Source organism: Ranitomeya variabilis, chromosome 2 (assembly GCF_051348905.1).
Source record: "Ranitomeya variabilis isolate aRanVar5 chromosome 2, aRanVar5.hap1, whole genome shotgun sequence".
In the NCBI taxonomy this organism is placed as follows: domain Eukaryota; kingdom Metazoa; phylum Chordata; class Amphibia; order Anura; family Dendrobatidae; genus Ranitomeya; species Ranitomeya variabilis.
The window spans coordinates 218,340,366-218,364,078 of record NC_135233.1 but is presented as its reverse complement, the minus strand read 5'-3'; the positions used below and the strand labels follow the sequence as shown (position 1 = coordinate 218,364,078).

The 23,713-nt window shown below is 43.3% G+C and overlaps 1 protein-coding gene across 3 annotated transcripts in view; it reads left to right on the top strand.

Annotated features, from left to right (window-relative positions):
* The first annotated feature begins 1,169 nt into the window (after positions 1-1,169).
* Positions 1,170-23,713, top strand: part of PDZD4 (PDZ domain containing 4) — a 194,407-nt gene continuing 171,863 nt past the window's right edge. Inside the window, exon 1 of one of the 3 annotated variants that reach the window (XM_077283622.1) lies at positions 1,170-1,881. In XM_077283622.1, coding sequence (XP_077139737.1) covers positions 1,822-1,881 — 60 coding nt within the window. In that variant the 5' untranslated portion in view covers positions 1,170-1,821. Of the gene's footprint in view, positions 1,882-2,219; positions 2,268-23,713 lie in introns of those variants that run through there. The other 2 variants (XM_077283623.1, XM_077283625.1) reach the window with 2 other exon arrangements.

Here is a 23,713-nt window from a genome sequence, read left to right as displayed (position 1 = left end):
TACTTATGGTATTGACTGAAACCAATGTCCCCACTGCCATGAGATCTTCCCGGAGCTCCTTCCTTGTTGTCCTTGGGTTAGCCTTGACTCTTCGGACAAGCCTGGCCTCGGCACGGGAGGAAACTTTCAAAGGCTGTCCAGGCCGTGGAAGGCTAACAGTAGTTCCATAAGCCTTCCACTTCCGGATGATGCTCCCAACAGTGGAGACAGGTAGGCCCAACTCCTTGGAAAGGGTTTTGTACCCCTTGCCAGCCTTGTGACCCTCCACGATCTTGTCTCTGATGGCCTTGGAATGCTCCTTTGTCTTTCCCATGTTGACCATGTATGAGTGTTGTTCACAAGTTTGGGGAGGGTCTTAAATAGTCAGAAAAGGCTGGAAAAAGAGATAATTAATCCAAACATGTGAAGCTCATTGTTCTTTGTGCCTGAACTACTTCTTAATACTTTAGGGGAACCAAACAGAATTCTGGTGGGTTGAGGGGTTGAATAATAAATGACCCTCTGAAAAGACTTTTCACAATTTAAAAAAAAAATAAACAAAGAAATAACATTCTTTTTTGCTGCAGTGCATTTCACACTTCCAGGCTGATCTACAGTACAAATGTCACAATGCCAAGTTAATTCCAAATGTGTAAACCTGCTAAATCTGCAGGGGGTTGAATACTACTTGTAGGCACTGTATATATATATATATATATATATATATATATATATATATACGGTATATAACTATAGTAAACCAAAATGCGTGCGCTAATCATGGACAACCATAAGATCCATTCGGTTGACTGGCCACTTTACTGGAAGTGGTTGGGCACGACATGCCTGGTTGGGCACCGATTGTTCAGTCTACCTCCACCACCGGGGTGTTTAGATACAGGAACACAGCGATAACCCAATCTTTTTCCTGACGTACATGACGTTATCTTATTTTTACCCATTTGTGGGGTTGTTTTTGACTTTGCTTCTACGCTCTCTTTTCTTCTATTGTCCTTTTCCCATTTACAGGTCTATATTGCACCTTTGCTCCTTGGCTATCTATATACCTCTGCGTCTTACATTCCTTCATCCTGTAACCCCCTCCTTCCATGTCTTATATGGCCACAGATTTGAGCTGCTGGTGAAATACTCTCAGCAGTTTTCTGTCTAACAGATTGGCTCTGAGTGTTACACCAAAGACCATCCATATTTATTAGCTACCTTTCCCGCTCTCCCTCCCTCTCGCTCCCCCTTCCCTCTTCTGCTCTACCTCCCTCCTTCCCAGCAATGCTGATGCTCGGAGATACTCATAGGAGAGAACGCATGTCTATGCGTTCTGCATCAGCCTCATTAAGCACAGGTGCCTTCAGAGCCCTATGTGTGTGCCTGGAGGTGGCATGAAGATCTAGTGTATGTGACGTCCTCCTTGAGCGCCAGCTCCATAGCATCTGGAAAAAGAACCTTATTCTTCACAGGTATTTATGTCCTGGTACCCCATTTTCTTGGGTAGCATTGGAAGGCAGCCCTGGAGAAGAGACTACTTCATAGGGGGGAGGGGAGGAGAAGGTGCACCCCTTTTTTGGAAGATGAGGGGGGCAGCTACTGGTCTTATCCTCCCAATGTCAAACCTCCCCCCTGTCTGCCAGTCTGTACCGGCCATGGATTACCTGGTCCCTTTGGATGGATAATTAACGGATATTACGCGTCTCATCTGGGTCCCCCTCAATTACATTCAGATCCAGTAGACAGGGAATTGAACAGACATCTTTGACTGGCGATCATACAAGATTGGGGGGTATCCAGCCCCCTTCCATCACAGACTTGCACCCTCTTGAAGCTAACATGGGATGTAACATGTGTGTGGTTCGGAAACCAGAGGAGCATTACAAAGTGATGCTGCAGGTAAGAAATGCTCAGTTTACGAGGGCATCTAAATGGTTAATGGCAGCCAAGATGATAGGGTTAAAGGTGTGAAAATGGGTCCGGATGAAGCAGAAAGCAAAGGGTGTGCAGAAGGGATGAAGGAAAAGTGCATGGCGGAGGAAATAGCATAAAAGACAATGGAATAAACTGAAAGCTAAAAAATAACCATGCTTTATGGGGATACAGGTGTTGGATGAGGGGGTGCGGTGAGGGGCGCAATATGGAGAATATAGGGGGAGCCACAAATTATCCCTTATTATGTGATGCAGTCAATAAAGGCAGTGTGGTGTATGGCGAGGGCTGTCGTACTGGAGATTGGGTATAGGAACCGTATGTAAAGCAGATGGGGAGAAAATGCAAACAATGTAAGTAGCCAGCTGTAACCTATGTGTATATGTGCAGTATACGGTGTATATCATGTGCGCAGCCTCTCCTGTCATCATGTGTTCACACGCTACACGTGTACACATTCCCACACTGGCGGGCATGCATACACGTGCGACAAAAAACAATCACGTGTCACGCGGAACTACTCACCTTGTGAAACCAACGGGCTGCCATATAGAAGTGTACATATATATATATCTATATACACCGTATATATATTACAATATATAAACACCATAGAAAATATTACATGTGTGGCACAGAAAATACATAGGCACCCTCTAAGTTAACCAGGAGTCCATAATATCGCTGCTTACTGCTGGTTATCGCCGGTATGTAGGCTTAAACATGTATTGAGTGCGCTACAAAGGTGATGAAGATGTTAAATATGAAGAAGGAGGTCAATTTACCAGTTAATTAATTTAGTGGGTGGTCTCAGATTGGATCAGAATCCGTAATAATACCTTCTGTTATTGAGGATGTTACCCGAGTATTTATATTTATCTATCTATCTATCTATCTATCTATCTATCTATCTATCTATCTATCTATCTATCTATCTATCTATCTATCTATTCTTCCATTATCTATCTCTCTATTTATTATCTTTCTATTATCTGACTATTATCTATTTATTATCTGTCTATCTACCTGTCTATCTATCTATCTCTCTATTATATATTCTTCCATTATCTATCTCTCTATTTATTATCCATCTATTATCTATCTATTATCTTTCTATTATCTATTATCTATTTACTATTATCTATCTATCAATCAATCTATCTATCTATTATCTATTCTTCCATTATCTATCTCTCTATCTATTATCTATCTATCTAGTATCTATCTATTATCTATCTATCTATTACTTATCTATCTATTATCTTTCTATTATCTATATATTATCTATTATCTATCTATTATCTATCTATCATGTATTATCTATCTATCTATTATCTATCTATCTCTCGATCTATTATCTCTCTATTATCTCTCTATCTATTATCTATCTATCTATCTATCTATCAATCATTTATCTATCTTTTATCTATCTATCTATCATTTATCTATCTATTATCTATCTATCTATCTATCTATCTATCATTTATCTATATATTATCTATCTATCATCTATCTATCTATCTATCTATTATCTCTCTGTATCTTTTGTAGTTTGTTGTGCTGTCACTTTCCGGATTCCCTTTGTTTTTGCTCCTCTTCCTCCCCTTCATCTGTTTCCGTCCCTGCTTTGCGGCTCCTTGTGAGGTTCTTACTGGCAGTGAGAAGAGGGTTTTATTATCCATTTAAAGCCTCCTTAAATCTTCCCTGAGATTCTGCCGGCTACAGCCCATAATAATGAATCTTGTGATCCGGGGCCCGGAGCGCTGTGTGACTGGAATAGAAAGCTAGATCCAGACGACGAGTGAGATGAGGGGTCCGGGGATGGTGGGGTGACGATAATGCCTGGTATTGTGATGAATGTAATACAACATGCTATACGTCTATGCTCTACCCTGCTATATTTATTGCATCCAGCTCTAATTTCCCCAGTATATGTCCCCGCTATAACCCAAGCCTGAAGTACCAGTCTGTCGCTGTCGTTTCTAGCGTGCTGCTATGACAACTGTGATTTCGCCTTATCAAGTCACGCACTTGTATTATCCAACCCGTACAGTTATCATAGGGGCGTCCAACCATGGTGCATAGGGTCCGCGTGCTATGACACGCCGTGCAATCCAATACACGATCCCATGGTGGATCATCCCTATCAAAGTACTGTTCCAAATGGCCCAATCAGTTCTGCTACTTCCACTGTAGACACCAGAAGACCATCGCCTCCTCTATACTGATAGCCACACGAGAGGGGAAGGCAATGCTTCCTAGCAGGCAGCAATCCGAGACTGCTGGTTTTATAATTTCTCGTTTGCTGCCACTTGGTTGGAAATCCGTGACGTGAATTCCCTACGTGATACCGGCCACAAATACAAAGATACTCTGCCGAGGGACGGCAGTGGAGAATGTGCCATCACATGAGCTATGAGCATGCAGCTCTCATTGAAGACACCTGTGTCTATATGGAGATTTTATTATTTAAAGTCAATGATCAATGGAGGAAAAAAATGGTGCAAAATGACTCCTATGAGCCGAACCAGGCACCGTAAATGGGTCTTTGCTTTGGCTGGTAAAAACGGCTTTGCATGTGGGACTTGTCTGCAAAGATTCTTCTAAGGCTACTTTCACACATCAGGTTTTCAGTGTCAGGTTAAATCCGGTGAATGTTGGAAAAACTGGATCCGGCGCAGATTGTGAAAAACTGATGCGACGGATCCGTTTTTATGACGGATCCGGCTAGCCTATGTAGATTATTGGATAAAAAAAAATTTGGAGCATGCACAGTTTAAAAAACCGGATCAGGCCGCCGGATCCGCCTTTTTCCGCATCCGGCACCTTCCGGCTCCCATAGGCTTCCATTCTAGCAAACAGCCGGAAGCGCCGGATCCGGAGCTTCAGGCTTTTTCGCCGGAGACAAAAAACGTTGCAATGGACGTTTTTTCAAGAAACTGGAAGCGGCAGATTTGCCGGATCCGACGAAAACCAGACGAAACGCAATGTCATTCGGTGCAATCTGGCACTAATACAAGTCTATGGGAAAAAAACCTGATCCAGCGGCAACATTCGCCTGATCTGGTTTTTTGAAAATTAGCCGGATTTAGCCTGACACTGAAAACCTGATGTGTGAAAGTAGCCTACGACGTGATGAGCTTCTGGAAACTCCTTCCAAGGAAAGGGTAAATCAAGGCTGGATTAGCCCCTCTTACTTAACAGCTATCGCTGAGTGGGAGACCCTCTTATAGGGGTTGTGCCAAAATCCAACAGTAATATGTTCCTGGTCACGGAGATTCTGAGCACTGAGAGTACAAGCAATCATGAGTATGGGAATCCTCCAGTCCTCCAGTCCCGGCAGGTAGCGCATGCATTCAGTTCCTCTATCAGTCCTCTTACATAATGAATAAAGCAGCGGCAGAGCGTCTGTACCAACTGCATTCTATTCTTACAGGGACCCCCACTCTTATAATCACTAATGGCTCCAATAGTTGGACCCTTTGCCAGGGGCGTAATTATAATCAGTATAGAGGTTGTAAACGCACTCGGGCCCTGGAGACTAGGGACCCCAAAAGGTCCCTTTTCCCCATAGGAAAAGACTATTATTAAAGGGGTTGTTCAAGAGTTTAACACTTAGTGTAGGTCATCAATGTCTGATCAGTGAGGGTGCAAAACCTGACACCCCTGCCGATCAGCTGTTCATGGTGTCTGCCGAAACTGATTAGATACAAAGCTGCAGAGCTCCATCGACAGAATAGTGCCTGCGGCCGGGTACTGTACATCCCTATTGATTTGAATATGTGCAGTACCCAGCCACAGCCATTGTGCAGCTCTGTATCTGTGCAGTTCCTGTCGCACCCTCACCGACCAGACATTGAAGTCACACCCTCATCGATCAGACCCTGAAGTTACACCTCCACCAATCAGACATTGAGGTCACACCCCCACTGATCAGATATTGAAGTCACACCTCCACCGATCAGACATTGAAGTCACACGCTTACAGATCAGACATAGAAGTCACTCCCCCACCGATCAGACATTGAAGTCACACCCTCATCGATCAGACCCTGAAGACACACCTCCACAGGTCAGACATTGAGGTCACACCCCCACTGATCAGATATTGAAGTCACACGCTTACAGATCAACAGATCAGACATTGAAGTTGCACCCTCAATGATCAGGCATTGAAGTCACACCCTCACCGATCAGACATTGAAGTCACACCACCACAGGTCAGACATTGATGTCACACCCTCACTGATCAGACATTGAAGTCACACCCTCACCGAGCAGATATTGAAGTCATACCCCCACAATGAGACATTAAACTTCCACCCCCACCGATCAGACATTGAAGTAACACCCTCACTGATCAGACATTGAAGTCACACTCTTACCGATTAGACATTGAAGTCACACCCCCACGATCAGGCATTGAAGTCACACCCTCACCGAGGAGACATTGAAGTCATATCCTCACCGATCAGACATTGAAGTCACACCCCCACGATCAGACATTGAAGTCACACCTTCACCGATGAGACATTGAAGTCACACCCTCACCAATCAGACATTAAAGTCACACCCTCACCGATCAGACATTGAAGTAACACCCTCATTGATCAAACATTAAAGTTACGCCCTCACCGATTAGACATTGAAGTCACACCCCCACGATCAGACATTGAAGTCACACCCTCACCGATCAGACATTGAAGTCACACCCTTACCGATTATACATTGAAGTCACACCCCCATGATCAGGCATTGAAGTCACACCCTCACTGATGACACATTGAAGTCACACCCTCACCAATCAGATATTGAAGTCACACCCCCACGATCAGACATTGAAGTCACACCCTTAGTGATTAGACATTTAAGTCACACCCCCACGATCAGGCATTGAAGTCACACCCTCACCGATCAGACATTGAAGTTACACCCTCACCGATTAGACATTGAAGTCACATCCTCTCTGATTAAATATTAAAGTCACACCTACACTGATCAGACATTCAAGTCACACCACTATCGATCAGTTGTTGAAGTCACACCCTAACCGATCAGACATTGAAGACACCCCCACGATAAGACATTGAAGTCACCCCACCACCGATCAGACATTGAAGTCGCACCTTCAGCGATCAGATATTGAAGTCGCACTCTCTCAGATCAGATATTGAAATCACACCCTCACCAATCAGACATTGAAGTTAAACCCCCACCGATCAGACATTGAAGACATATCCTTACAGATCAGACATTGAAGTCACACCCTCACCGATCAGACATTGAAGTCATACCCTCACCGATCAGACATTGAAGTCACACCCTCACCGATCAGACATTGAAGTCATACCCTCACCGATCAGACATTGAAAGTCACACCCCCACCGATCAGACATTGCAGTCACACCCTTACTGATTAGACATTGAAGTCACACCCCCACGATCAGGCATTGAAGTCACACCCTCACCGATCAGACATTGAAGTTACACCCTCACCGATCAGACATTAAAGTTACACCCTCACCGATCAGACAATGAAGTCACACCCTCACCGATCAGACATTGAAGTAACACACTCGTTGATCAAACATTAAAGTTACACCCTCACCGATTAGACATTGAAGTCACACCCCCACGATTAGACATTGAAGTCACACCCCCACGATCAGACATTGAAGTCACACCCTCACCAATCAGACATTGAAGTCACACCCCCACGATCGGACATTGAAGTCACACCCTCACCAATCAGACATTGAAGTCACACCCTTACTGATTAGACATTGAAGTTACACCCTCACCGATCAGACATTAAAGTCACACCCTCCCCGATCAGACATTGAAGTAACACCCTCATTGATCAAACATTAAAGTTACGCCCTCACCGATTAGACATTGAAGTCACACCCCCACGATCAGACATTGAAGTCACACCTTCACCGATCAGACATTGAAGTCACACCCTTACCGATTATACATTGAAGTCACACCCCCACGATCAGGCATTGAAGTCACACCCTCACTGATGAGACATTGAAGTCACACCCTCACCAATCAGATATTGAAGTCACACCCCCACGATCAGACATTGAAGTCACACCCTTACTGATTAGACATTTAAGTCACACCCCCACGATCAGGCATTGAAGTCACACCCCCACGATCAGACATTGAAGTCACACCCTCACCGATCAGACATTGAAGTCACACCCTTACCGATTATACATTGAAGTCACACCCCCACGATCAGGCATTGAAGTCACACCCTCACTGATGACACATTGAAGTCACACCCTCACCAATCAGATATTGAAGTCACACCCCCACGATCAGACATTGAAGTCACACCCTTACTGATTAGACATTTAAGTCACACTCCCACGATCAGGCATTGAAGTCACACCCTCACCGATCAGACATTGAAGTTACACCCTCACCGATTAGACATTGAAGTCACATCCTCTCTGATTAAATATTAAAGTCACACCTACACTGATCAGACATTCAAGTCACACCACTATCGATCAGTTATTGAAGTCACACCCTAACCGATCAGACATTGAAGACACCCCCACGATAAGACATTGAAGTCACCCCACCACCGATCAGACATTGAAGTCGCACCTTCAGCGATCAGATATTGAAGTCGCACTCTCTCAGATCAGATATTGAAATCACACCCTCACCAATCAGACATTGAAGTTAAACCCCCACCGATCAGACATTGAAGACATATCCTTACAGATCAGACATTGAAGTCACACCCTCACCGATCAGACATTGAAGTCATACCCCCACTATTTCAGACATTGAAGTCACACCCCCACAATCACACATTGAAGTCACACCCTCACCGATCAGACACTGAAGTCACACCCTTACCGATTAGGCATTGAAGTCACACCCCCACGATCAGGCATTGAAGTCACACCTTCACTGATGAGACATTGAAGTCACACCCTCACGAATCAGACATTGAAGTCACACCCCCCACGATCAGACATTGAAGTCACACCCTCACCGATCAGACATTGAAGTTACACCCTCACCGATTAGACGTTGAAGTCACATCCTCTCTGATTAAATATTAAAGTCACACCTACACTGATAAGACATTCAAGTCACACCACTACCGATCAGTTTTTGAAGTCACAACCCAACCGATCAGACATTAAAGACACCCCCACGATCAGACATTGAAGTCCCCCCATCACCAATCAGACATTGAAGTCGCACCTTCAGCGATCAGATATTGAAGTTGCACTCTCTCAGATCAGATATTGAAATCACACCCTCACCAGTCAGACATTGAAGTTAAACCCTCACGATCAGACATTGAAGACATACCCTTACAGATCAGACATTGAAGTCACACCTCCACCGATCAGACATTGAAGTCACACCCTCACCGATCAGACATTGAAGTCATACCCTCACCGATCAGACATTGAAGTCACACCCCCACCGATCAGACATTGCAGTCACACCCTTACTGATTAGACATTGAAGTCACACCACCACGATCAGGCATTGAAGTCACACCCTCACCGATCAGACATTGAAGTTACACCCTCACCGATCAGACATTGAAGTTACACCCTCACCGATCAGACAATGAAGTCACACCCTCACCGATCAGACATTGAAGTAACACACTCGTTGATCAAACGTTAAAGTTACACCCTCACCGATTAGACATTGAAGTCACACCCCCACGATCAGACATTGAAGTCACACCCTCACCGATCAGACATTGAAGTCACACCCTCACCGATTAGACATTGAAGTCACACCCCCACGATCAGGCATTGAAGTCACACCCCCACAATCAGACATTGAACTTACACCCTCACCGATCAGACATTGAAGTCACACCCTCACCGATTAGACATTTAAGTCACACCGTCACTGATCAGACATTGAAGTCACACCCTCACCGATCAGACATTGGAGTCACACCCCTACGATCAGACATTGAACTTCCACCCCCACCGATCAGACATTAAAGTCACACCGTCACTGATCAGACATTGAAGTCACACCCTCACCGATCAGACATTGGAGTCACACCCCTACGATCAGACATTGAACTTCCACCCCCACCGATCAGACATTAAAGTCACACCGTCACTGATCAGATATTAAAGTCACACTCTCACCGATCAGACATTGGAGTCACACCCCTACGATCAGACATTGAACTTCCACCCCCACCGATCAGACATTAAAGTCACACCATCACTGATCAGACATTGAAGTCACACCCTCACCGATCAGACATTGAAGTCACACCCTCACCGATTAGACATTGAAGTCACACCCCCACGATCAGGCATTGAAGTCACACCCCCACAATCAGACATTGAACTTACACCCTCACCGATCAGACATTGAAGTCACACCCTCACCGATTAGACATTTAAGTCACACCGTCACTGATCAGACATTGAAGTCACACCCTCACCGATCAGACATTGGAGTCACACCCCTACGATCAGACATTGAACTTCCACCCCCACCGATCAGACATTTAAGTCACACCGTCACTGATCAGACATTGAAGTCACACCCTCACCGATCAGACATTGGAGTCACACCCCTACGATCAGACATTGAACTTCCACCCCCACCGATCAGACATTAAAGTCACACCGTCACTGATCAGATATTAAAGTCACACTCTCACCGATCAGACATTGGAGTCACACCCCTACGATCAGACATTGAACTTCCACCCCCACCGATCAGACATTAAAGTCACACCATCACTGATCAGACATTGAAGTCACACCCTCACCGATCAGACATTGAAGTCACACCCTCACCGATCAGACATTGAATTCACACCCTCACTGATCAGACATTGAAGTCACACCCTCACTGATCAGACATTGAAGTCACACCCTCACTGATCAGACATTGACGTCACACCCCCACGATCAGACATTGAAGTGACACCCTCACCGATCAAACATTGAAGTCACACCCCTATGATCAGACATTGAACTTCCACCTCCACCGATCAGACATTAAAGTCACACCATCACTGATCAGACATTGAAGTCACACCCTCACTGATCAGACATTGAAGTCACACCCTCACCAATCAGACATAGAAGTCACACCCTCACCGATCAGACATTGAAGTCACACCCTCACCGATCAGACATTAAAGTCACACCCCTATGATCAGACATTGAACTTCCACCTCCACCGAGCAGACATTAAAGTCACACCATCACTGATCAGACATTGAAGTCACACCCTCACCGATCAGACATTGAAGTCACACTGTCATCGATCAGACATTGAAGTCACACTGTCATCGATCAGACATTGATGACCATAGGATAGGATAGGACCAAGGATAGGCCATCAATGTTAAAATCCTGGACATCCCCTTTAAAGACCTGTGATAGTTTGGAGCCCTGTGGGAGATTTTATATTAGGGTCCACAAGCTGCAAGTTATTCTTCTGCCCCTCACAAAGATATTGTGATAGTCAATAAGTGTTCATTTTGGGTGAACCCCTTTACTTTTTTTCGTTCTTTTTTTTCCAGAAGTCTTAAGCATTTCAATGACTGAATTATAGCGGTCACACAAAATGTGAACTTAATGAAGCCGGAGGTTACCGAGATCGACTTGGTAGAAGCTATTAAACATGATTTTTTGCCTATTGCTTGATTTGGAAATCCTAAACTGGCAATTAAGACTGATAGAATCAATTTACCAGCTTTGAGATTTGCGGCTAATTTGGTCTGAGAATCAATGGAGAAAGATATGTAAAGATTTGCTCCGCTGTTCCAGCCATATTTGAAATTAATAAAACTAACTGCATCGCATGACCTTCTAAAAACAAAGATAAAACTATAGAAATAACCTCTGCTCTATTGATATTGCTTCCCTCATACTGGATTTATATATTTTATCTGTTTGCTGTGATGCCTGGTATCTCCCTCATTATAAAGCCCCGCATGAACTGCTGCCATAGAAACTGCATATACACACACATCAAAGGCTCGGGACGGAAGCTTCTCTTCAGGAGTTCTAGAATTCAGAAAAAGGAAAATATTTGTATCAGTGGATGCATTTTCTTTACATTCTCTAGACATCGCCCCTATACATTGCAGAGAGGAGCATAGCAAAAATCCAAATACACTCTTATTATAGTGACTGTGAAGGGTTAATTTCCACCTTTATAGCCATTTCATCTACCCACTTTTATCTTGGTAACACTGCAATTCCTCGAATGGGCTGCATCTTCAAACTAAAAGGCCATCTTCTGTCATCCTTCCTCCACTTAAAGTGAATTCGTCAGCAGGTTTTTGCTATGTAATCTAAGAGCAGCATGATGTACAGGCAGAGACCCTGATTCCAGCAATGTATCACTTATTGGGCTGATTGGTACAGTTTTGATACAATCCTTGTTTTCTCTGCTGTAGAATTAGCAGTGCTCTGAATGCTGAGCTCAGTATAACCCTGCCCACACCAGTGATTGGTAGGTCTAAGTGTACACTGAGCATAGACAGCTGCCAATCAGTGGTGGAGGCGTGGTAGGACCAGGAGGCACGTGGCACCTAGTTCTGTGGTGATAATCTCCTGCTGATAAAACACTGATTTTTATTGAAACTTCAGCGAATTGCCTAATAAGTGACACATCACTGAAATCAGGATCTCTGTCCCTACATTCTGCTACTCTCATATTACATAGCAAAAATAGTTGATAGATTCCCTTCAAGGATCTATTCTAGACTTATTTCTGAAGCCTTACACCATGGATGCTCCATTGATATTACTGATTGGTAGAGATCTGTATTACTATTTATCCTGATCCTTCTGGATCATGAATAGAATACCGGGACAACAAAGAGATAGCTGTATAGAGTATTCAAAGATTTCACTGGAGAGGACAAATTAGGAACCTATTGCTGGATTTTAGGTGGAAAACGATTAGGGCTTACATATTATGTAGGTTGAAAAAAGGCCACGGTCCATCGAGTCCAACCTTTCTCCACCAATTGTACATTTTGTCACTTATTTATCTACTAGATGGAGGCCTGCTGCTATCGCATCGGGAGGGCTGTAATGTTGCGATTGGGGCAGGCTCTGCAGCATTGAGAATCTCTCTCCCCATGTGCTCGCCCACCTATTCACTCTCTCTTTCCCCATGTGCTGACTTCTCCCGTCTGTGCTCTCTTCTTTGACCTGTGCACCCCATGTGCTATCCCCCTTGTCTGCTGTCTCTCTCCTTCCTGTGCTGTATTTTCCCCTCGTGAGCTGTCTCCCCCCTGTGCTCTGTCTCTCTCACCCCTGTGCACTTTCTCTCTCCCCCATCTGCTGTCTTCTCCTCTCGTGTCATCTCTTCTTTGACCTGTGCACCCCATGTGCTCTCCCCCTTGTCTGCTCTCTCTCTCCACCACTGTGCTGTCTTCTTCCCTCATGTGTTCTCTATTTTGAGCTGTCTCCCCCCTGTGCTCCTCCTGTACAAAGATGGCGGCAGTCAGTGATTCATTTGGCTGATCCCGGCAGTGGCGTGTTCGCAATGGTGTTCCACTGGTGGTACAGCGCAAGAGGCTGTGTACGGTGTATACAGTGTGTGTGGTACATATGGCGTATGCAGTGTGTCTGTGTGTATGTGTGTGTGTGGTGCGTGCGGTGTATATAGTGTGTAGTGTGTACGGCATATACAGTGTGTGTGTGTGTGTGGTGCGATGGTGTTCTGCTGGTGGTACCACGCAAGAGGCTGCGTACGGCGTATACAGTGTGTGTTGCGTACGGCGTATACAGTGTGTGTGTGTGTGTGTGTGTGGTGCATACGGCTTATACAGTGTGTGTGTGTGGTGTGTGTGTGTGTGGTGTGTATGACGTATACAGTGTGTGGTGCGTATGGCATATACTGTGTGTGCATGTGTGATGCGACGGTGTTCCGCTGGTGGTACCACGCAAGAGGCTGCGTACGGCGTATACAGTGTGTGTTGCGTACGGCGTATACAGTGTGTATGTGTGTGGTGCATACAGCGTATACAGTGTGTGGTACGTACGGCGTATACAATGTGTGTGTGTGGTGTGACGGTGTTCTGCTGGTGGTAATCTGGAAGAGACTGCGTACGGCTTATACAGTGTGTGTGTGTGTGTGGTGTGTACGACGTATACAGTGTGTGGTGCATATGGCATATACTGTGTGTGCGTGTGTGATGCGACGGTGTTCCGCTGGTGGTACCACCCAAGAGGCTGCGTACGGCGTATACAGTGTGTGTGTGTGTGTGGTGCGTACAGCGTATACAGTGTGTGGTACGTACGGCGTATACAGTGTGTGTGTGTGGTGTGATGGTGTTCTGCTGGTGGTAATCTGGAAGAGACTGCGTACGGCTTATACAGTGTGTGTGTGTGTGGTGCGTACAGCGTATACAGTGTGTGGTACGTACGGCGTATACAGTGTGTGTGTGTGGTGTGACGGTGTTCTGCTGGTGGTAATCTGGAAGAGACTGCGTACGGCGTATACTGTGTGTGTGTGGTGCAATGGTGTTCCGCTGGTGGTACCGCGCAAGAGGCTGGTACCCCCAGCAGTTTCCATATTGAGACACCCATCACTTGGTTGTCCTATCCGCCGCTTGGAATTCTGAGATCTGGACGGAACAGGATGTGAAGACATAGATCACATGGATGTAAGCTTATCGGGATGAAACAATTCTGAGTATATTCGGCTCTGTAAAACAAAGGCAGAAAATGGAACCGAATGAGAATTGTGTGACTTTTGCAGTATATCATCCATAGTTTGGCTCATAAGCTTGCAGCTTTTCCATAGCTGGTTCTTCCGTCTTAGAGGAAATCCCATTGCAGCCCCCGGGGAGCTGTCCGCAGTGCTGAAATGCTATAACAATAGGGTCGGACGCACAACGCTTCACAAATTCTCCTCTCACTACATCTTTTGCTTAGCAACAACTCGAAATCCTAAGGGAAAGAGGGAGTTAACTCGCGATTACCCTGCCGAGGACTCACCGCCAGGGCTATTTTAAGTGTAAAACAATAACTCAATTCTTTAATTAAGAGGTGAGCTAATTTTATTACCGCTAACTCCCTGCAGGCTGATCACCTCTGTAACATTTAAGGTGGTTTATGTAAGGTAGGAGAGCAGCCTTGCTATAGTCTTCATACCCCGGAAACACACGACTAGCTGGATCCCAATGGTTGTGTTAGTTATATGGGGGCTTCACAAGGGGTTATAAGGAATACTGTTGCAGCAGGGGTCTGGAAATCTCAGCATATAAGCATGCAACTCTAGGAAGGATCTCCCCCTCCCCACGCCCACATGAAGCAGTGTTTTGACAGTCAGGGTTAAATGCTGATAGAGCACTTATACATAACTGGCTGTCATTGATGGCGGGCGAGCGAGAATTAAGGTGAGTGACAGGCGGAGAGTGTGCACAGATAACAGCACAATCAGCTTACAACTCAAGAGGTGCCCAATCCTCCGCAGCAATGGCAGCACTGCATTAGGACACAATGACTTATTCCTGCAGCCACAATATATCTCATATACAATACTCTGCTAATGGGACGTATTTGGGTCAGGTTTTTGTGCAGCACAAAAAAAGGTATTTTTCTGCATTGAGCTGGGGGTCAAAATAGCCTGTCTGCTGGAATGGGAAAAGGACGATGATGGTGGGCTTAGCTACATTATTTAAAGGGGTCATCCGGGACTTTGCTTATTTTTTTGCAGCCTGTTTTGCTCATCGCTGATCTCTGCCAATTCAGAGTGGTCATAGATGGCTCTTACCAGCGATTCTGTTGCTCCAGACATCACGCCAGCAGAGAAGATCTTCATCTCCTCTGCTCTGTCTATGGAGCATCGCTGCTGACGTCATATTGATTGACCGCCTGCTCCCCGCAGTTAGGCAGCGGGGAGCCGGCTGTCAATCAATATGACAGTGGCATTGACGCTCCGTCGACAGACCAGAACAGGTAGTTAGCAAATACCTGCCTGTATATTCTTAGCCCCATAGGAAAAAGAAACAAAGTCACAGATAACCCCTCTAATTAACTCCATTATTAGTGAATGGGAGATATGGAAACTGTGTAACACTCCAAGCCAACCCCCATTTGCTTTTTTGGAAGTTTTGCAGTTTCCATAGCACCAAATGGAAGCATTGGTGGATGAACATCTACCTACACAATATATAATATGTTGTTGCATTTATATTACTGATATAAGTATTGGGAAGCCTATACATTACACCTACAGGAGCTTCAATGACAACCTCTTCTAATTCCATAGCTAATGATATGCAGCTGTCCCACCCTCCCTCACCCTACCCTTTGCTTGAAGATTTCCATTGACAGAGAACTCACCACCTCCCATGGCCGCCTGTTCCACTCATTGATCACCCTCACTGTCAAAAAGTTTTTTCTAATATCTTAATGTGTCTCCTCCCTTTCAGTTTCATCCCATTGCTTCTAGTCTTTCCTTGTGCAAATGAGAATAACGATGCTCCCTCTACACTGTGACAGCCCTTGAGATATTTGTAGACAGCTATTAAGTCTCCTCTCAGTCTTCTTTTTTGCAAGCTAAACATTTCCAGATCCTTTAACCGTTCCTCGTAGGACATAGTTTCCAGTTCTGCTCACCATCCTGGTAGCTCTTCTCTGAACTTGCTCCAGTTCATGTCCAACTTGCTCCATATCTTGTAGACATCTTTTCATGCCAGAAATCTCCTGCCGTGTTCAAGAGCTGCCTCAGCCAAATCTGTACAGCAAATATCTTTCATTAGCCCCATGCAGTAACCATTGGGTTATTTTGACTTTTGTTGTAATTTTTTGCATTGCGTTGAAGTTTAGTATGCTGTAGAATTTATGGATGGATAGATTTAAATCTATCTATCATCTATCTATTATCTATCATCTATTATATATCTATTATCTATCTATTTATCTATTATTTATCATCTATCTATTATCTATCTATCTATTATCCATCTATCTATTATCTATCATCTATCTATTATCTATCTATTATCTATCTATTATCTATTTATTATCTATCATCTATCTATTATCTATTTATCTATTATCTATCTATCTATTATCTATTTATCTATCATCTATCTATCTATCTATCTATCTATCTATCATCTATCTATCTATCTATCTATCTATCTATCTATCATCTATCTATTATCCATGTATCTATTATCTATCTATCATCTATCTATCTATCTATCTATCTATCTATCTATCTATCTATCTATCTATCATCTATCTATTATCCATGTATCTATTATCTATCTATCATCTATCTATCTATTATCCATCTATTATCATCTATCTATCTATTATCTATCTATCATCTATCTATTATCTATCTATCTATCTATCTATCTATCTATCATCTATCTATTATCTATCTATCTCCACATTTGAGATATGCAATGGCTTCACAAGTCCTGGTGCTGTAGTGATCAGTAATAGAGCTCTGCATGTATTACTCAGGGCTGGGAGTGTAATAGATAGAGATGGTTTCATTATCCTTGTCCTTACTAGATTACAAATGTAGTGTACGCAAGACATTATCATTTCTCCTTGTAGGTTGAATCACTGCCAAATCTTCACAATCCTTCATCGCTTTTGAAGCCATATTTTACTTAATGTACAAGTCTAAATTTCATTATAATTTAAAGACATTATTTAAATCAACTTACCTGATGAAAAGTATTGCTTTGTAGTGTCTTCTAAATACATCTTTTCATATGCTGACTGACATTGAAAGAGTGTGGGAGAAGTATTGGATCTTCTTAGAAAGACATCAGCTGGAGTCTCACAGGCAATACTCCATGGGAGAAAAGTCTGAAAATTATTCCTCTCCCAAAATGAAAGACATTTTTTTTCATGTACCATCTAAGAGCAGAAATAACCCTACAATGCCTGACTCTTTAATGAGCCTTGAAACTTGACCAGCGTAAATGCCAAGCCACAAGCCCATCAACAGACAGATTGTTTCAGGATGTTTGCCCCTCACCAGTGTAGAGTTGCCAGCCAGGCTGTGCTCTAAGCTGATGAGGGGCAAACACCCCAAAACAGGCTGCAAGCTGACAAACTTCCATCTTGGCATTAACTTTGGTCATGTTGCAAGGTTCATTAAGGGGTTAGACATTGATTTAATGGTTGAGGCTAGATGGTGATTTGGTCTCAACACATTGCCTCCCTGAAAGTACAGCAACAAGCAAGTCGCAAAAAATCCAATTGATTCCGATATTTTGTGCCTTTCTTGACGCGATTGCAGAACCAGAAAGCCACCCCATTCACCGGTGTTACAATGTGATGTAGCAGCTGAACAGAACGATCCATGGTCGCACAACATGTGGTCATGTTTAGCCCCAGCCATAGTGTAGCTACCTCTCTTAGGTGGTACTTGAGAGATAGTATTTTTATTTTTGCTAAATAGCTCACTTGCATACTTGGAAAAGGTGTGAAACGCATCATGTACATGAGCACTGCATGGAGGCACGAAGACTTCTTGTAGCTCCTCCGAAGCTTTACACAGTGTCTCCTTCATCTGAACATAACACAACTTTATTTCTTCAGAGCTCCAGAAAACATGCCAGAAAATTTTCTGCATGTCTCTATAAAATAGAAAGTTTTCTAAACCTTCTAATTTCTGCAACACTATAGGGTGACTACAGTATAATAATTATTATAATTGCCACACTGTTTAGCTTAAAAAAAGGACTCTTACAATCCAAGGCTTCTCTATCCCGCTGTAGGCTACCAGTTGGAGGACTAACAGGTTCACACAGGACATATTGGAATTAAGACTCTCTTCATGCCATGGTTAGACGTTTTAAAGTCTCTAGATATTTTCCTCTAGCACAAAGATAGGACACTATATCATAATGAGGTGGTATGGATCATCCAGTGCCCGGACTGCAAAAATAAACATCGATTTATATACAGTACACATATATTTTATTCTTGCAATGGTCAGTTGTTTAGGAAAGCAGAGCAGTAAAGAACAATCTCTTTTCACTTCCGAGTCAATGATTTTTATTATTCTGCTTTGGTCATAGGAAGAAGTGAATACTTTACACGATGGAAACCAATGAAGCCCTTGAGACACTATTGACTATAGTGGGCTTAATTGGGTGCCCATGATGGTTCCAACACTTTTCGTCTGGTTATTTTTTACCAGATTTGTGATGGAAGAGATTCCTCTGCTCTTGTGGATAGAGACTTAGAAAAAGCAGTCCATATCTACCAAGAAGATACCAAAAAAAGATACTTGGGTCTCCAGGTGTCATTGTACATGTTCAGCATATTCATTAGGACTAAGCATTGGTTCCAAAACACTGAATGTGGTGTGAACATAATTTTAATAGAAAAAGTGTCAATTCAGCTCACTACTCCTTTGTTAGAGATAAGTATCTCAGGAGACTTCCAGAGTAGAGAGTCTATGGTCTGTGTGTGGTGCAGGGAGCATGCACTTGCCTGGTGTCCATGTCTCAGTGACCCAAAAGGGAATGTTGTCCAGCACCAAAGGAAAAGAGTGAAAAATGAGTCTTTACTCATGTAGGATAAAAAAAATTGTCAGAATATTAAAAAAAGCCATAATGTTTAAGCTTTTCAGGTAGTAAATCTCTTAACCTGGAGAACATATCCTTTTGGACCATCGAGAGCTGAGTATAATCTTAAATAATGTATAGCTAAAATCTATGTTCAATCTATGTTCATGATTAGACATACTCATCAAGTGATCAAGGCAGACCAAGGATCGACTAAAGCAATGGAGGACACACTTGGGTTAAAAAGGTCAATCCTGGGGAGGGGGGTTTTGTGTGTGAAAATGGCATCTGCAAAAAAGGCAGTATGGCTCACAATCCAAAAACATCCATTCATGGTGGGAATAAGGAGTTCATCAAAGAAATAACACAAGTGTCCTGGAAGTGTGCACCTGGTCTCAATCATTGAGAAAATTGAGAACCTGTGGTTCCAGATACTCAAGGCTTGCTGTTACATGCCATTCTCAGTCCTCCTGTTTTCTCCACTTTTGCTTTGATGCTGACAGTGACGTTGTGGTGATGCTATGTAGAGGTTAATCGTCTCCATCATTATTTGCAGCCAATAAAGCAGCTTTTCATCCCAGAAGGAACGTGGCTTTTGTTTAGTTGTCTAGGTGTCTTCATTAGCAATAAAAATCCCTGCTTTCCACTACAGCCTACCATTCAACGCTCTACCCCCTCCAGTGTCTCCATTATTCGGCTACAATTGAGCTTGTCCTTTACTCCCCTCACTTGTTTCCACCTCTCCTCCTTGTTCTCTCCATCTTTCCTTCCCCCTTGCCTCCCTCTCTGCAGTGACACTGAGCTCTGCATTTTAAGCTACAGAATTACCGCACTCCTGCTGCCCTTTGCAGGTTAATATCCATCTTTATGTATTCCAAGTCATTTTGCCCGAAATAGCAGGCGTCTTATGGAAAAAACCAGGGACTGTAAATCACCGAAAGTCCAAGCAATTTTCAGCCAAGAGCTTCCCCCATCTCTACCCCAACACCTTGACAACCAATTCATTATGGCTTATTTTGATGCCATAATGGAGATGTACACAGCAACGCCCCTTACAACCAGAACGAGGGACTTTTACAATTCATGGGTTAAATTCATCTAATTGGAATCACAAAGTAGCGATGGTAGATTAATGGCGATACAGACATAAAATGTAACATAGGAACGTGCATCATGTCTCTGGTCACCGGCGGCTCCTCGTGCAGTAACTGTGAATAATAGATGGATGGAGTGAATGAACAATGCTCAGGAACGTATAACAGTCAAAGGGTAAGTCCTAAAAGGGTAGTATAGGATTAGAAAAAAACATGTCTGCTTTCTGCTAAATCTATTGACCTTGGTTTAAATTCCAACTTAGCTTCATAGAAATTACTGTGAATGAGTTGCAATGCAAGATGTGGGCAGGTGTGGCGCTCTTTTTAGAAGAAAGCAACACCATTAAGACAAATACTGTGTATTTTTCCAATGTTATCTAATCATGCTGGTTGCCCACTAGTACTAGGCACCAAGTGATGGTATCACCACACTCTACCTTTGGAATCCTTTTAGGTTTTTTTTCCATTCCATGTTCCCAAATTTAGTGTTGTCTGGAATTAATCTCTGGTTCTCTTCTTTCTTCCACTTTCTATTTCTTCTTTCTATTGGGATTAATGATCCCCCGGTCTATAATCATCTCCGGCTGTCAAGTAATCCAAGCCAAGATCAAAGAAGTGTCTCCTTTTGGTAATCCACATTCTGGGCTTTCCTAGTTTATGGTGTAACAGTTTATAGAGATTGATACTCTAGAACAATGGCTTCTACGGTTCTACAGCTGTTGCAAAACTACAATTCCCAATGTGCTATGTTGGGAATTGTAGTTTCTCAACAACTAAACTGTCCCAAGTTGGAGACCACTGTGTTTGACTTTTTCTGTTGTGCTCCTCAAGCCTTCACACAATAGATGGAGTCTTTCTACCTTGCTATTTTTAAAAAAAAATTTGTTTATTAGTTCAGAATAAACAAACATTGCACACATTTGCAATTATCGTCATTAATTATACCATGAAATACAAACAGTTGCAAAACATCATCATACTAGAAGTTACAAAGGTAATAGAATGTGCATGGTAATCATTAGTTCCTTATAAGAAAATACCTATTATACAACTTAACAACTCTAACCATTAACAGTAAGTCGCCAAAAGAAAAACAGATTCAAATCCTGCTCTATGAGCGATGCCCCCGAAAACCACAAGCCCACCTTCCCATGTAGATATCTAGTCAGTGCAGACTATAGAGTACGACAAGAGGAATAGGAATTCCATCTGCCCCATATCTTCTCGAATTTACCTGGACATCCTCTATTTTGATACATTGTTTTTTCATATGGGATAATTGAATTCACCAGATCAATCCAAACTCTAAGGGTCGGGGGGAGCCACCCATCCATCTTAACGCTAATACCTTCCTTGCCAAAAAGAGCGTCTCTCGGGGAAAGATCCCAGTATAATGATCCCAAGTCTCCGTATCCCACACCCCGAACAAACAGGTCAATGGTTCGAGCGGGACAGGGATCGACAATAAAGACATTAATAATGTCGTTACCTCTCTCCAGTAATGGAGAACTACAGGGCACCTCCAAATCATATGAACAAAATCTGCATCAGGCATATGACACCGTAAGCAATCTGACGAATGTAAGCGGCCCATTTTAAAAAGTCGCGTCGGGGTCAAATAGGCCTGATATATGATATATAACTGGGTCATCCTATTATTGATTGAAGGGGAAACTTTAGTTGAGGATTCAAGAATATCTTCCCATTCCTCCCCCAGTACATCGGGAAGGAGTTCCTCCCATTTCCCCTTGACAGAATTGATGACAGACCCATCTCCCATGGATAGTAGATATGTATATAGAGAGGAAGTGAGTCCTTGAGGACCCTGTGATTTGAGGATACCTATCAAAGGTAGAGAAGAGATCGCCCGACCCGTACCTACATTTCGTATGTGCGATTGGAAAGCTGATCTTAGTTGTAAATACCTGAAGAATTGAGACCTAGGGATGTTGTAATTATTTTGTAATTGTTCAAAGGTTACAAAAAAACCCTGGTTATGTATATCGCTCACCGAGAGAACACCACGGGAGACCCAGAAATCAGTGGATGGGTGATTTAGTAATTCTGGTATATAACCATTATTCCACAGTGGCATTTCAGCTATGACATCCGCAAATTTAATAATTCTTTATATTTGTCTCCATACCAATCTCGCTAGCCGGAGCATAGGCAACAAACGACAAGTACCAACTTTCTCCATCTCCAAAAATCCCAGTGGGCAGTCAATCCGGGCAGAATGAATTAAATGACTCTCGGAATTAGGTAGGGAGCTATTAGGCATCCACTTACTTATCGCCTTAGCCTGCCCAGCAAGGTAATACAGATAGAGGTCTGGTAAAGCCGCCCCACCCCCCTTTTTTGGTCTCTGTAGAATAGATAGTTTGAGTTTGGGCCTGGTCTTCCCCCATATAAAGGATGTGATTAAGGAATTTAATTTTGCGAAAAATGACTTGGGTGGTACAGCACTATGTTGAAAGCAATAATTGAGCTTGGGAAGCAGTATCATTTTAATTAGGTTAATGCGGCCTGCGACAGAGAGGGGGAGTCTACTCCAAATTATAAATTTAGATTTGACCAAATCCAACAGTGGATAGATGTTAAGTTGTAGGTCTAACCGACTGTATTGAGACATATGAATACCTAGATATTTGAAGTTGGAAACCACAGGTAGCGATGTGAGAGTCCCGAGACAGGGAGCCGAAGTATGAGATAAAGGCATCAGGGCAGACTTATCCCAGTTTATATATAGGTCGGAGAATTTACTAAATTTATCTATGACCGCTATCACTTGTGGTAGAGTTTCTTCTATTTTATCCATAAATATTATCATATCATCAGCATAAAGGCCAATGGTATCCACACGATCTGCAATATTTATTCCCTTGATATCCGTGGAGGATCTTATGCGTATTGCTAAAGCCTCTATCGCAAGGGCGAAGAGAGCAGGGGACAGAGGACATCCCTGATGGGTTCCCCTGTGTAATGTAAAAGAATCAGAGGTGGAATTATTTACAATTACACGCGCCCTGGGATTCTTATACAGCGTGTCTATCCCCCTAATAAATTTCTCTCCAAAACCATATTTCTGCAGACATGCGGAGAGGAAAGGCCACTCGAGAGAGTCGAATGCCTTGGCCGTATCTAGCGATGCCAG